Raw genomic sequence first — 14,879 nt, 5'->3', positions numbered from 1 at the left:
AAGATGACCAGTCAACACTTCACCCTCACTACCCATCCCGTCTGACGAATGCGCGTCATCAGGACCAGCACACTCCCTGCCAGCAAAAAGACGCCCGAATAGACCTTCATCCCAACGAACGAGCCATGGTCATGCTGCAGAATCGCGCCCGCTATGGGACTGGTGGTCAAACCTCCAATAGACGCAAACAAGAAGAGCACTCCAGTCCAGTAGCCAATCTCCCGAAGCGGCGCAATCTTCGCCACCAGCGCCGCCGACAAGGAGAAATAAGCACCGGAGGTAATGCCAAAGAGAATCCCAAAGACGATACTCCCAGCATCAGTCGTCGCGGGGATCCAAAGCGCGAGGACCAAAATCCCCGTGATCGTACACACCACCACGAAGATATTATACGGCCCAACTTGATCCGAGAACGCACCAGCCCCCATCCGACCAACCAGACTATCTCATCAGCATATACCTTCAAACCAGAACAAGAAAAAACTCACCCCCCAGCATTCAGCATCGCCAACAAATACTGCGCCAACGACTCCCCCATCCCATCCGCCAAAGCGGCCGTCTCCAAAAAATCCACGGGAATAAACACCCCAAAAGTCAACAACACAAACCCGGCCACCAAAACCCTCATCCTCCCATCCCGATACGGCCTCATCAACGCCTCCTTCTCCATCTGCTGCCTCACCGGCCCTGTCCTGCTCCGCACAGTCACACACGTCACCACCAACAAGCCCAGAATCACAAACGCCGCAATCCGCATCGCCCAGCCATACCCGACCCGCTCAATCAACCGACTCACCATGATCGGGAAGATAATGCCCCCGACACTCGACCCAGAGGCAACAATGCCATACGCCGCGCCGCGCTTTTTGTCGAACCAGCTAGGGATGGAACTCATGGAGGGTTGGAAGATTGCACAGAGGCCCATGGCACTGCAGACGCCTTGCGAGAGGAGAATTTGGTAGTATTCCGTGGAAATAGAGGCCATCATGAGTCCGAAGACATGGAGAATTGAGCCGGCGATGATGACGACCCGGGCGCCGAGCATGTCGCTTAGTGTTCCGACGATAGGGCCCTGCGGGTAGCATTACCCTCATCAATCACATGGATACACGAAAAAGGGAAAGGAGGGAGAGGGGGGATACCATGAAGAACATGAAAAATACTTCCAGGGATGGAATCCACGCGATGGTACTGGTCGAGTAGTCCTTTAACAAGGTTGTTTCGTAATACGTTTGAAATGTCCCGATGCCTGTATACATCCATTAGTACCTACCAACCACAACCATAACTACCCCCCCCCCCAAAATCCCCCAACCCAACAAAAAGAAAGAAAGTAAGGGGAGGGAAGAATACTATTAATCCACCCAAAACTACAAAACAAGGCACACCACGCGCCCAGCACGACGGACCAAGCAGCGAGGCCACCATCGGGGGGTGGATCCAATGCCCATGGCGATTGAGATGGAGTGTTTTTCTCGACGCCATTTGGGTCTGGTAGGCGGAGGGTTTGTTGAGATGTATCAATCTCATTGTCGTTGAATGAATGGTTGAGTGTATGAGTTCGGTCTTGGAGGGGGTAGATGTCTTCTTCTTTGGACATTTTGTTGATATATAGGGGTTCTTTTTCTGGGTAAAAGTACTCTGTATAGAAGGTCTGATTTTTGGGGAGAGAATGCAATGGATTTTATATTTGGATTTACATAGAGGGGGTGTGTCTTCTATCTTAACCCAGAGAGTGTGAGTAGGATAGGGTTCGCGGCGCGGACGTTGATGAATGGCCGCTCCGGTTCGGTGCTCGGGATGAGAGAGTGGCCTAGTGCTTATGCTCGGGGGTTTACTTTGAGTGCAGTGGTTTGGGGAGGGTTATGTAAATGTGTAGGAAATTGATGTGTATAATTGTTTTATGATTGGTATTGGTGGTTTTGGTGTTCGTTGTGAATGAGAGTGGTTGGATGGTGTGGTGGTATTGGTTCAGAACTTAGTGTGCTGGTTTTGTATGTACGTTATTTACTAGAAGAGAGATCATTTTTATTGGTATTGTTAATTTTTTTTTTTTTTTTTTTTTTTTTTTTTCTGAGACGAGGTACTTGGTATTGAATGTCAGGGTCGAGTTGGATGTTATGTTTTAGGCTGACGGTCCTGAAATATTCGTGTCTTGGTTCATCAGGCTCCGTATGAGAAGGTATTATGGTTAATGCGCATATACACTAAACTGACTACGCTTCAAAAAGATTTGACAGTCCAAGTATCAGGCAGGCATTATAAACTCTTCTGCTCGACAATCGAAAGCCCAAACTCCTCATACTCCTCCCGGGTAACCCACCGCTTCTTGAACGAAGAATGCTCCGCCATCATCGGACCCCCCCCCCCCACCCAAGCCAACAGATGCGGGTTTGGCGGCGTGAAACCTTCAACCGGAACCCCTTTATGATTCCCAGTGCCTTCATCCACCTGTTTTTTTGGAAGGCCGTAGCCAGCCCGGGAAGAAGGGCGGTGCCGCCGGCCTGATTCAGTCTCAGTCTCGATTTGGTTTTACGTTGTTTGGGGGTGGTGGTGGTGACTTACCAGTACGATATTCCAGCTTAGAATGTTCTCAAGATCCTTATCATCATTTGTAATGGCATGCCGCACATGTGATCTTAAAGGTGCAGTGTCCAACCCTATCAAGCAGGGGTCGAAAAACGCTTCACCGGTCTCGAAGCGCTCTGATCCGATGGTTACATTCTGTCCGTCAGGTAGGGTGTATGAGCGTTCGTAGGCTGCCGGTGCTGATTTACATGTCATGGCATCGGACTCATAGTCCGGCGATACGTAGCAGTATTTCTCCTTGATGTGGCGGACGTGCTCGATGTCGAGAGTGGTGTAGAGGTCGTAGCCACGGTTCCGTAGCTTCAGGGCTAGATATTCGGTTAGTAAAGAACCCGCGGCGTGGGCTCGACGCCACTTGTCGAAGATGGGAAGGCCGTTCTGGATGGATACGATGTCGGTGGTGCTGTGACCGGCTTGGATGACTGTTCCGGTGGTGCGGCCGGAAGCGTGGAGGGAGAGGAACGGGGAGAGGTAGAGGCAGAGTGCGGGGATTGAATGTTAGCTGCAAGGCTGAGACAAGATGACGTGAGACCGGCTGTAGGGCGAGTGCATTGGACATACAAGCCTGAATCACCAGGTCTACTTACTTGACTAGAGGTATGACCTTGCTAAATGGAGCATATTGAGGATATCCGAGGAAGGGGGGGATGAACCTGCAGTCATGTGATCGTGCATGTCTCGCGGTTTTATCCCTGCACTCCTCTCTAACTGTTCAGGCATACTCACATTCTGCCCTTTGAACTCCTGAAGATATTAATTTCCCTTGAGAGTACGAGTCCTAGATTATGCATGCATAGCGCAGCTACCCTTGCTGGCTCGGGATTATGCCTTTGCAGCGGTCCGATCCATACAGTACATAGTATATGCAGTGAATTGACACCATATAAATATGAGAAGGACGGTTGCTAGCATAGACCTTTGTAAGAAAAGAAATTACTCTATCGATATCTAACGCTCAAGGGATGCTCTGAACTGTTTTGTATGTAGTGTTACCATATGGTTCATTTAAGTGCGGATATATATTCCGCTGGTAGTACTATATATTTCACCAGGGAAAACTCCACATTACAACGTTCAGTATTTTTCTTCGATCATTATGCTTTCTAGCCCGTTATTGGACTGTCAGGTAGTTTAGCAGTATCAATTAACCAAAAAGCCGAGTAGTCTCAATCAATTAGAATGGGCTGAATAAGGAATATATAGATTGCTACAACATAAGAGCGACTAGGTCATCAAATCCACGACACTCATCGATAGCTTAATGCAACATTCTACAAGAATATAATAATATAGAATAAATATACCAAGACAAGCTACCCCAATCCGAATCATAATCTACAAACCACCCATACCGATCAACTTCCAAGCCCAGAAGTATGCAAAACAATTCTCTACGAACTAGTCATCTTCACCAAGAAATTATACAATGCAATCCGCAAGTTCTATTAACTAATAATAATTAGTACTATCCACCGACCAGTCCATAGACCTGCGCCGCCGAACATTGAACAGCATGCATGTATACTAAATATCACGCTTGGAACACCAAGCCACTCCCCCACTGCACTTCACATCTACTTGCGGCAGCGGGCACTGAAAGCAGGGGTACCGTGCTCGTGCAAGACGGAGGGAGTATCGCCCTTGAGAGGGAAGGGGTCGCCGTTGCAGTCGGGTTTGCTGTTTTTATCAGCCTAGTCCTTGTAGATGGATGAAGTGGGGATTGGGTACGTACAAGTACAAGTTGCAAGTCAGGCCGTGGACGAGCTTGACGGAGTGGATGACACCCGAGGAACTATTCATCATTTATTAGAGTTTGGCTTCAAGAAATAGATAGAGGGTGGTGGCACTCACGAGGAGAAGCAAGAGCCATCACCGTTACTCCAGGTAGGAGCGCCGTGGTAGAATTCAAGCGGGTAGAGGGAGGCCTCGGTGTTTTCGAGGGCAGCGTCAGTCGCGGCCAAAGCGGGAACGATGGCCACGATGGCCAGGGAAAGGAACTTGGCGAATTGCATTGTGAAATTTGAAAGGAGTGTCGATGAGTTGGTTGTCGGATTATTGTTGTCGTTGATGATGAGGAGGATGTGGGTGTGAGGATGGGGGTTTTATAGTTGGTTGAAGGGTGTAGAAGGGGTAGGATAGAGGTAGGGATAAGAAGAGGCGTCGGCATGATGCATGCCGGGGTGCAGAGTGGGACTGTGGATCGGCAGTGGAACTAATTCCTGCCTTGGTTGAAACATTTTGGATGTTTGGGAGAGATGGCCCCTTGATTCGATGACCCCGCGTTGGGATTAAGGTAGGTTAGGGAATGTAGGCGCGTATTCAGTTGATGTTTATCCTGTCTTATGGCTGTTATGATTACAACAGGATTAATGAATACTCAGGCTGAGGTTCACATTGGATGCTACTTTTCTAGATAGACTAGCTAGTTGATAATATTATAAAGGATACTACTGCTCTCTTTCAATTCCACGTCCACATGCATAACTCTGTAAAGGAGAGACATCACGGTCTCCATAACTAGGGTTTGATCCACTTTGCATCCCTGCAGACCGTCCGTACTTCACAACCACTATGCACGAGGAACAGCATGCGGGATAATCATGACCTCTCTTTGGATAAAACAATCATTCTTCAGCAGAGCATGCTAGATACCTCTAGTTATTCACGCAACCATGTACATCGTTGATCCTTAACCGACTACACCGTCCAACTAGCATCCTATCACCCTCGCATAGTGTAACACGCCCTTCTACCCTCAACATACATCCATCCACTACAAAACAATCCTCCATAACTCACATCCTAATAATCAAACCACATACCTAACCTCAACATCCAACATCCAAGATCAAGAAAATATCTCACCAAAAAAAATCACTTCTTCACCACGACCCCAAAAACCCTCGGATACCTCAACAACACCCCCCCATCTGCCCTCCTCTGATACCCCCTCTCCCCCCTTAAACCCTCCTCATAAACCCTCAAAAACTCCCCCTCCTCATCCCCCCCCAACCGATCCAAATACGGCCTCAACCCCGTCCCCCTCACCCACTCCACAATCTCCCCATGCCCCCTCAACGCATGATAATACACCGTCCTCCACACCTTCACCTCCACCCCACCGCCCTCCACCAACACATCATAAATCTCCTCCGGACTTTCCACCTCTTCCCTCCCTACATCGCTTAATTTCTCCTTCCATGGCCCAGAGGCTGCAACTTCCCGCATGAGCACGTGCGATGGCTCGGAGAGTGTATCGGGCATTTGGAACGCGAATATCCCTCCGGATGGTTGTGTAGATACTAGTCGTTTGATGACTTGGAGGCGTTCACCGCGCGGAAGCCATTGGAGGACTGCGTTGGAGAAGTAGATGTCCACTGGGGTGGAGGGGTCCGGGGTGTAGGATTCCACGGAGCCGAGGGTGAAGGTGATGTTCTCAGCTGTGTTGAGAGTGGTGGTTTTGGCTTGTTTGATCATGTCGGGCGAGGAATCGATCCCGGTGATGTTGGCCGTTGGGTACCGGGTTGCGAGGATGGCGGTGGAGTTGCCGGGGCCGCAGCCTAGGTCGATGATTGTGGTGGGGGAATGGGAGGGGATGTGGTTGAGGAGGTCTTGGGCGGGGGTGTTTCGCTCCGAGGCGAATTTGAGGTATTGGGTTGGGGACCAGGTGGTCATTTTTTTGGTTGTGGTGGTGGTGGTGAGGCGGGTGATGAGGGATGGGAAGCGGGGATGGTGGAGCATAGGTGGGTGTAGTGCTAGAGATGGATGGAACTTGGAAGGGAGTAGATTTGATGGTGATGAGTAGTTTGACTAGGGAGCGGTCTGTGGATGGGAGTATTTATATATTTTCTACGTGTGGTGTTGAGGTGAAGGACAACGAAGGATCATGAGTATGATGTCTCATGGAAGTGCCGATCCTCGGCGGGAACATGATTGGTCTGGTCAGCCTCCTCCAATGGATATCATCGTTAAGGCGAGCAGCGCTCATACGTTATACTCCGATCAGGTCTGCTTATTGATTAAGATAGCTGATATTATGCGATGACTCCGGTCCTCGCTTTATGCTGGGTACAGCATGGAATGTTCGTGGTGGATTGATCGACTGCCAAGTAGGATTGGTCGATCACCTATGGTAGTGGACTAATATAGTACTAAGTCCTGGATAATATCGGCCGGAGCGAGGGTGTTATGCTATACAGACTGAACTCTGAATACTTACCAGCCTTGTCTGCACAACAGGACACCGCGATCCTTCCATTCCGCCACGGTAATTACCCACGCTGCTGATGTCTCTTGGACTGTTGTATCGACAGAGAGGATCAAGCCTTGTCTTATTGAAGCAACGTCGGACCACCGAATTCGTCCGACTTGACGCAGTGTCCAGGTCATAGTATGCCTTTCACGTCACAATCATATCAAATCAATCGGGCAGAATGGTTATGAACCTGTGGGAGATATCCTCCTGACCATTGTGACAGAAAGGATCTTCCATTCCAGGGCTCACTGATGCGATTCCTTTCACGACTTCTTGTACCCATCTTATCCCCTTAGCATCAGTGTTGCCCACAATTCACCTCATCATCCACGAACTCTCAAGAACTTCCCTCGCGACGTTGTCGGGCTGTGTGAAAGGCAGACACGATGAGAAGACAATGTGCAATGGATATTGAAGATTTTCCGATGAATGAAGACGTAAGTGTGATCGGCCCACAGGGAAGATTAGAGATATGAGTAAGACACGATCGGAGCAATATGCAGCGGGGGTGAGCACGGTGACTAGTAGTAATGCACGTCAGCACGTTATCTAAGAATATCCCCCAATGACTGAATTATAAGCATCGGACTGAGCTGGATTGGTTGCCTGCAGCAGAGGGTACCTGCGTATATGCTGTGCTTAATCCTGATACTGTGTGTGGTCATAGAATTAATAATCTGAGGAGTTCGAATGCCTGTAAGCCAAATAGCTGATGTCGATGTGTGTTCGATGGAGAGATCATCTGTATTGATGTAGGCGGGGTAAAGCTGAGATGTGCGGGGTTGATTTGATAGCATGGGAGTCACGGGAGCAAAGACTCACTGACGGGAGTGCTCACACGTTGATTAAGCCAGACGCGAATGCAAACAGTGAAGCTTGAATGAGAGAATTGTATGTTGGCTAGATATGGCCTAACCAGGGCCACGTCACTAGTGCTGCGCTTCGCATCGAGAAGAGCTTAGAAAGGTACCGCAAGGCCATCGGCGTATCAAAAATTAGATATAGTCTCTGGATGACGCTAAAAGTACTGTAGAATCACCGCAGACATCTGCTAAGCCACTTAAGAGGCACCGCATTCAGAAAGCCGGCAAGACAAAAAGCACACAGATATAGTCAGGTGACATGCCTGCTCCAAGCTCTCTACCTTATCAACACACAGCGAATCCCTCAGACTCCTATACATCTACCGCTCTTACATCAACTCTCTGAATCTCAGTAATCAATCCAGCTATCACCAACATCTACTCTTATCCCCCCTCAGTACTCATCTCTGCAAGTCACAAATGCCCGGAAACTTTCTCCCGATCCAACTCCACCACTTGTCACATCATCTCCACCCATCCCTGGTGTAAACCTTGGTGCCCACCACCCACCACCACAACTAGCCATCCCCATCATCAATTTCTCTCACTATCTACACCCTCCCAATATAACAATATGCTACGCTACAACAGAGTAGACTATCCCTCAACACCAGCCCCTAGAATCCATGTCATTGGTATTAATAAAGTTCAAATACGAACTCAAGACACACATATCCGCACCTTAACGACCGATCCAGAGCATCTTCCGCCAAGAAACCATCCCTCATTACGATGGGCAGGATTTAGCCCGATTACTATCTACCGAAGATCAATACGAGGCGAGATCTGGACCTACAACCAGAAAAAGAAAAAAAAAAAATATGAAACTGAAAAGAAGGAGATAATCCAGTAATACGAACTCAACACACACCAATTACCCCCAACGACGATCCGGAGTACGGAGTACGGAGTATAATCAAGGAAATGAAGAATGAAGAATGAAGAATGGAATGCTCAGCTCGGACCAGCCGGATCTCCCGCCGCGCTGCAGCCACAAACCCATCAACCTACCAATCTACCCATCTAGATCCATCCATGCATCGGCGACACCGAGATCCACAATCCAATCCCAATCCCCTAACTAACCCAATCCTGTTTTACATCAACTGTCAACACGATGATGAAGTGGCGTCTAGCTTACCTTATTCCCCTGCATATATTTCCCATTTCTACTATCATAATATAAGAGGTATTATCCAACGAATCAATCCACCCCATCCCTCATCAAAAAGTAAAAGCAGAAAAAAAAAATACATTACATCACCCCAAACACACCCCAAACGCACAAACCAAGGACCCGGAACCGAACCGGAATCCGTAATACCATTTGGCCAATGCGCTGGCAAGGATTCAAAGCTAAATTGGATAGTACGAACTGGTAGCTCCATCTGACAGGTTAATTCCGAGGGGGTGATGTGATTGGGTTTCGGTGTTGTCCGAGGGTTTAGTTTTTCGTGGTCCTGGGAGGTGGGGGCTAGCTCTGGTACTTGAGTTGCCCATTATTCATACTTGTTGGGTAGGCGGTGAGGTATATCCCTGCTATTTGCTAGGGAGCAAAGGTAGTATCTGGGTTATACAATTATTGATGATGGCTCACTTAAGAATTCATTGGTAGAAAGTATCATGTCAATCTATAATCACGCTAATCATCCCAACGGGTATCCAACAAACCGCCCCAGAATAAATAGCCTACTGGCTATCCTCATGTAACCGCACCGTCACGTTATCGCCCGGTGCATTCGTCAGATTCACCGCCATCTTGACATCTCCTTGGGCCGTCGGACCAACACCCTCGAAGCGATCAAATCGCTGTAGGAGACGCACCAGCACGTAGCCGGCCTCGGTCAGAGCAAACTGCTGTCCGATGCAGATACGCGGGCCACCGTTGAAAGGCAGATACTCCCAGCCGACCTTGCGCTCGGACCACCGGTCGGGACGGAACTCGTCCGCGTCAGGGCCCCATAGGTCGGGACGACGGTGCATAACGAACGTGCTGTAGAAAACGGACTGTCCCTTCTTGATGTAGATGGGCTCCGTGCCGCTGGGACCACCGCCGGTCGGCAGGGTAGTGTTGCGAACAGCAGTACGGCGGTTACCGGGCACGATGGGGTAGAGACGGAGGACTTCATTCAGGAAGTTCTGCAGGGGACGGCAGGACTTGAGGTTGGCAAAGGTGATGTCGTGGGGCTGGGTGTAGGTGCCAAATTCGGTCAGGATAGTAGAGCGGAGGGCAGTGAACACATCAGGGTAGCGCGCCAAGAACAGGACACACCAACTCAGCAGCGACGCCGTGGTATCACGACCAGCCAGGAGGATATTGAGCAGCTGCGACCGCAGCTCGACAGGATCACGAGTGGCCTCGGCCAGACCGTGCAGGAAGACGTAGTGGGCGGGCTTCTTCTCCGGGTCAGAAGACAGGGCAGCGTTGACGAAGCGGTCGACGTAGGCGTGAACGGCCTGGTTGATCGCACGGCTTTCCTTGTTGTCGACAATCCAGTAGAGCTTCTCAAAGCGGGAGCGCTGAGCGGCATACCATTGGCCACGGTCGAACTGAGCGGGGAAGTTGTCCTGGGGAATGGCACCGTTGCTGAGGGCGGCAGCCTGGCTCTGAACACTCTCCCCGAAGAGGAACTCGGTGGCGGTATCCATGGTCAGACGGAAGAAGATGGTCTGGATGTCGGTGGCGGGGGTCCAGCCCGTGGCGTCAACCGGCATGGCCTTCATGGCCTGCTGCACATGACGTTCCTCGAGATCCAGGTCGCTGATCTGGTCACGGGTGAACTGGGGGCGGAGGAGAGCACGGGAACGAGACCAATGGTCGCCATCAGCAGTGAACTGCGTTCGTTAGTCTTATACCATCAATCACATCAGTCAGACATACGATGCCACTGCCGAGCAGCCAGTGCATAGAGTTGCGGCGGACCTGGCCCAGCTCAAAGTCCTTGAACTGGGTGGCCAAGAGGGCCTGGACGTTCTTGGGTTCGGAGGTGCTGATGATATCGGTCCCGAGTTGGCGGAACTGGAAGGTGGTGGTGTAGCGGTTCTCGCGAGCAGACAGAGTGGCGATGCGGCGACGGGTGAGCATGGGCAGCTCCCGATCCTTGTCGAGCTGCAGGGCCTCCTTGAGGGTGTTGACACCCAGCAGGTCGCCGGGATAGCTGGGCACAGCCCCGCAGTTCCATTTACGGGCATTCTGGGCATGTTGCCAGCGCGTCAGGAGCACCCAAACCAGGTATAGGACGGGGGTGGCCGTCGCGACAAAAAGAAGGGTCGACATGGCGGCGCGATCGAAGGTGGGAGGAGAGCCAAGCAAGGAGCTGAACTGCGCCGGGAGGTCATTCACTTTATAGTGGCGTGAAAATCAACCGAGGCAGGACGGAACCAGCGATGAGGCGACTGCGCGTGTGTCTGGCATTAGGACAGCGACCGTTCGGGCCAGTCGATGATTAGTCGTCGGGGTGGATCTGGGATGAGCCTTCACGGGGACGGAACCAGAGTATCATTGGGGAGGGAGTGACCGGCGAAGTCCTAGTCTGGCTGGTGAAGTTCGGAGGAGCCACTGGATGAGGATTGAGGAGGCGGCCGGCGCGAAGGAAGAAGCGGCCCAGCGGTGGGGTTCGGCCGCCTGCCTGTTCAAGCCACTGACCGGCGCGGTATTACCGACTGGCTGGTGGATTTATTACCGGCGCTCCTGCATAAGCCGTCTTCTAGAGTATTAAGCACCACACCAACTGTTCCCTCCAACGGGGATCCCACCCGGACAGGAAAAAAGCAATCTGCAGGATGATTAGCCTTGCCAGACGACTTTCCCACAACCACCCTATCGGTGTATCACTAATCACGAATCGTCATTCCCAGCTCGGACCATCCCCGTCCACAACGATCAGGAGAACCCGTGAAACATGTGCGTCTCTCAGATCCGAGGCAGGTTTCACTTGATCCAACCCCCGGTTGGGTCGTGATCGGCGCGGTTCCGGATGCCGGCCGCCCATGTATCTATCCCTTTACAGGGCCCAACTTTCAGATCGTGATATTCTTTGCTCTATCCATCTATCATTGTATGATGTATATAGTCTACTCGGTACGCATCACACCTTCCGCCGCACCAACCCCCGGAAGAAATCAAAGCTGTTGCTGTCGCTCTGCAGCTGCCACACCCGTCCAGTGGGCCGGTCGTCCCAGCCCAGTTCCTCCGCCAGCAGCAGCCCGTAGTCCCGCGTGATCCCCTTGATCCGCGCCCGCACGCCCCCCTCTTCTTCCAGCGTCACCACCTGGTGCATGTGCAGCCAGTCCTCATAGTACATCGCTTCAAAGTCTCGGTCGAAGCCGGCCCGTAGGAACCGGATGTAAAGCTCTTCGAATGTCGTCAAGATCCGCGCCAGCAGCTTCTCCAGCGTGATCGGGGCCGCCCGTGGCCCTAAGAACCGCGCCACCAGCGCCGTCAGGGAGGTTGTGGGGGAGGCGTTGGTCGCGTTCACGCCAATGCCCACCACCGAGATGTACTCATTCGCACAGTAGTGCGAGTTCACCAGGATACCACAAATCTTGGCGTACTGCTTCTTCTCCGGCTGCTCCGGGTCCAGTGCATCTATCGTCGATCAGTATCATAAAAACCAGTTGGGCACATGGCAGCACATACACACGTCATTCGGCCACTTCAACTTGACCGGCAGCTGCGAGTACCCCACGTCGTAGCTCTTGATTCCCCGCACCACCGCCATCGCCGCCAGATACTGGATGAACACCACCGGTGCCGACTGGATCTTCTCCAGCGGGTGCCGCAGCACCGTCGAGAAGATCAGCGCCCCCGCGGGTGACACCCACACGTTCGACCCCCGGCCTCGGCCCGCCACCTGCGTCGTGGCGCTGGCGGTGAATCCGGTGGGCAGCTGGCGTAGCAGCTTGGGGTTTCTGACTTGTCAGTGCTCTGCATCGTACGGGTCACTTTCCGGATGGTGTTAGCGCACTTACTTTTCCAGGATCGTGTTCGTGCTGGTCACCACCTCAGCATACACCAGGTTGGCGCCAAACTCGGAAGCCCCCTCGCGGGATTGAGCCTGGTACTGGCGAAGGTTGGAGTAGAAGGCATGGTGGTTGAAGTAGGGCGTCAGCTTTGACGAAGGCACGTCGTCGTGCACCACCAGCCGCTTCACAATCGCGCTATAGTCCACAATGCCCTCCGTCGACTGCGGTTCTGGCAGCGACTCCTCCAGCTGGCTCAAGTTCCACGTGCCCGGCCGCTCAATGCGAAAGGTGTCGTTTTCATCCTTGAGGATCTCGTCGTCGCCATCCTTGGTGATGATCTCCTGCCAGGACGCGACTAAGTCGGCAGTGTCGGTCGGCTCCAGTGCAGATAGATGCAGCGATGACAGCGACGGCACGGTGGTCGTGCTCTGTGTCACCTGCAGGCCCAGCTTGACCAGAACCGCCTTGAGAAAGTCCGTCCGGGCCTTGTCATCGGCTTCGAGCGCCTCCACCACCTTGGCATATTCCGGGCCGGCCGCCTTCTTATCCAAATTCGCAGCCGCAAACCTATCAATCAGCACCGCACAACAACAGTGAACAGAAGACTCACTCCGGATGCGGTCCTGTAAGGACTGCCTTTCCCTCTCCCACACGACAAAGAACCACCGCCGCAGCACCCTTCCCAGGATCAACATTCAGCTCCTCCGCAAAGCTGGCCAGAACCTCCACTCCCTGGTCCGCCAACAGCGGTGCATCAACAAACACGCCACCTCCATTGTAGTAAGACCGGAAGCGATCGGGCACAATGCCGACGTTCAGGACATCCTTGGACACCGTAATCTCCGCAGCCCGCGCACCCGCCTCACTGTGGTATACGAAACCCCCGAAAGCCCCTCCGCGACACGTCCCCGGGTAGAAAGCGAGTTCGCGCTCCCCGATGACCTGTAGCGTCTTATCGCCGACCTCGAACTCGCAGCGTCGAGATCCGTAGTATCCGCCTGCACAGAAACCAAGATAAGCACCTCCGCGCTTGACGAATTGTTCGATGCGACGGTTGCCAGGGCCGTTGAGGGCGCGGCAGTAGCCGAGATCGGCGCCGCCGGGGATGACGAGCAGGGCGCAGGTGGCGGTCCAAGGCTCGCGGATGAGGGCGTCGGCGGTGACGGGGATGACGGCGTAGTGGGAGGCGAGGAGACGACGGAGGGAGTAGAGGCAGTGGCGGACGGATTCGACGGTGGTTCCGTTGCCTGATCGGTTAATGGGTAGTCAGTAAAGGACCCCAGCTTCCGAGGAGGGGAATGTTGGGGGGGTACCGGAGTAGACCAGCACGTTGACCTTTTTGCCGGTCAGGTTGGGGGTCGCCATTCCGTTGCAACCTCCGTCAGAGTTGGTCGATCAGCACGCACAATGTCGGAACAAGAGAGAAAGGAGAACCCGCCGGTGGAGGTGGAGGAGGATGAAGAAGAGGATGACGAGCCGGACGAATGGTGAGTGTTGACTCAAGTGTTGATTGGGGTGGTTGTTGGGAGGGTGACTGACGATTGGTAGGGACAAGCGGATCTTCAGCACCGGCTGTGCAGGTACCTTTCCTTTCAGCTGACTGCGAGTGTTGATGATAGATGATACTGATGACTGCAGTGGAACAAGAGCAAATGAACGACTGCTATTTTGCAAAGAAGGACTGGCGGAGTTGCCAGGGAGAGGTGAGCACCATGACTCCTACTACTGAGATACCTACTCATCAGCGCAGATGGAGGCTTTTCGCGAGTGCTGGAAGCGCCAGGGCAACGACGAGCGCACCCAGACCAAGGATGCCTAGGATGCTTAGGATGATTCCTGTATTTGCTGTACTATAGATTTAGAATCCAACTCTCTCTCCTCCCTCCAATTTGTTCACCAGAACCATGACTGAGCCTGAGGTTACACATCACGTGACACTATACAGACTGACTTCATTCTTCACATCCGTTCCACTCACACACCACCCACCAGACATCACGACCACCACCATGTCCCTCCCCCTGCTAACGCGCTCCTTGCGCGCGCCTCTCAGCAAACCACACTCCCCACTCCTCATCCGCAACATCACCACCCCACCAACCCGCTACCAACAACCCGCCAAACCAACCTACAACAACAACACCACCAGCGCCACCACCACCACCCCCAAACCCACCTCCCCCTCAACCCCTACCACAACCCCCACC

The 14,879-nt window shown here is 52.5% G+C and overlaps 5 protein-coding genes across 5 annotated transcripts; 1 reads left to right on the top strand and 4 right to left on the bottom strand.

Annotated features, from left to right (window-relative positions):
- Positions 1–11: 11 nt before the first annotated feature.
- Positions 12–4,653, bottom strand: BO80DRAFT_462721 (MFS general substrate transporter; the record flags this gene model as incomplete). The annotated part of the gene is made up of 8 exons (XM_025722535.1): positions 4,441–4,653; positions 4,322–4,381; positions 4,199–4,266; positions 2,566–2,897; positions 2,384–2,504; positions 1,143–1,249; positions 489–1,072; positions 12–441 (listed from the first exon to the last, which is right to left on the bottom strand). Exons 1-8 carry the CDS (start codon positions 4,599–4,601, stop codon positions 12–14), a joined length of 1,863 nt encoding a protein of 620 aa, XP_025577854.1. The 5' UTR covers positions 4,602–4,653.
- An 810-nt stretch (positions 4,654–5,463) lies between these two features.
- BO80DRAFT_453184 (S-adenosyl-L-methionine-dependent methyltransferase) lies at positions 5,464–7,059 on the bottom strand (the record flags this gene model as incomplete). Its single annotated transcript, XM_025721987.1, has 2 exons — positions 5,464–6,360; positions 7,057–7,059. The coding sequence occupies 2 exons, from the start codon at positions 7,057–7,059 to the stop codon at positions 5,464–5,466; spliced, it is 900 nt and encodes a 299-aa protein (XP_025577853.1).
- Positions 7,060–9,293: 2,234 nt separating this feature from the next.
- Positions 9,294–11,305, bottom strand: BO80DRAFT_422961 (cytochrome P450). The gene is made up of 2 exons (XM_025718940.1): positions 10,589–11,305; positions 9,294–10,542 (listed from the first exon to the last, which is right to left on the bottom strand). Exons 1-2 carry the CDS (start codon positions 10,982–10,984, stop codon positions 9,397–9,399), a joined length of 1,542 nt encoding a protein of 513 aa, XP_025577852.1. The 5' UTR covers positions 10,985–11,305; the 3' UTR covers positions 9,294–9,396.
- Positions 11,306–11,758: 453 nt separating this feature from the next.
- Positions 11,759–14,164, bottom strand: BO80DRAFT_422959 (biotin--[acetyl-CoA-carboxylase] ligase BPL1). The gene is made up of 5 exons (XM_025718939.1): positions 13,986–14,164; positions 13,283–13,919; positions 12,679–13,239; positions 12,347–12,618; positions 11,759–12,295 (listed from the first exon to the last, which is right to left on the bottom strand). The coding sequence occupies exons 1-5, from the start codon at positions 14,035–14,037 to the stop codon at positions 11,796–11,798; spliced, it is 2,022 nt and encodes a 673-aa protein (XP_025577851.1). The 5' UTR covers positions 14,038–14,164; the 3' UTR covers positions 11,759–11,795.
- On the top strand, positions 14,080–14,491 carry BO80DRAFT_442644 (uncharacterized protein; the record flags this gene model as incomplete). The annotated part of the gene is made up of 4 exons (XM_025721282.1): positions 14,080–14,159; positions 14,221–14,252; positions 14,311–14,375; positions 14,423–14,491. 4 exons carry the CDS (start codon positions 14,080–14,082, stop codon positions 14,489–14,491), a joined length of 246 nt encoding a protein of 81 aa, XP_025577850.1.
- Between the last annotated feature and the right edge of the window lie 388 nt (positions 14,492–14,879).

The sequence above is a fragment of the Aspergillus ibericus genome (genome assembly GCF_003184845.1).
Source record: "Aspergillus ibericus CBS 121593 unplaced genomic scaffold BO80scaffold_9, whole genome shotgun sequence".
In the NCBI taxonomy this organism is placed as follows: Eukaryota; Fungi; Ascomycota; class Eurotiomycetes; order Eurotiales; family Aspergillaceae; genus Aspergillus; species Aspergillus ibericus.
Note: the sequence above shows the minus strand (reverse complement) of the source record. Positions and strands in the feature narration are given on the sequence as shown.

What these genes read in the sequence shown, in the direction of transcription:
- BO80DRAFT_422961 (XM_025718940.1), bottom strand. Translation starts at nt 10,984, where the DNA reads ATGTCGACCCTTCTTTTTGTCGCGACGGCCACCCCCGTCCTATACCTG. An exon ending in GGCTGCTCGGCAGTGGCATC is followed by an intron (nt 10,543 to 10,588) that starts GTATGTCTGACT and finishes TAACGAACGCAG; the next exon opens with TTCACTGCTGATGGCGACCA.
- BO80DRAFT_422959 (XM_025718939.1), bottom strand. Translation starts at nt 14,037, where the DNA reads ATGGCGACCCCCAACCTGACCGGCAAAAAGGTCAACGTGCTGGTCTAC. An exon ending in CAACGTGCTGGTCTACTCCG is followed by an intron (nt 13,920 to 13,985) that starts GTACCCCCCCAA and finishes TTAACCGATCAG; the next exon opens with GCAACGGAACCACCGTCGAA. An exon ending in CTTACAGGACCGCATCCGGA is followed by an intron (nt 13,240 to 13,282) that starts GTGAGTCTTCTG and finishes GCTGATTGATAG; the next exon opens with GTTTGCGGCTGCGAATTTGG.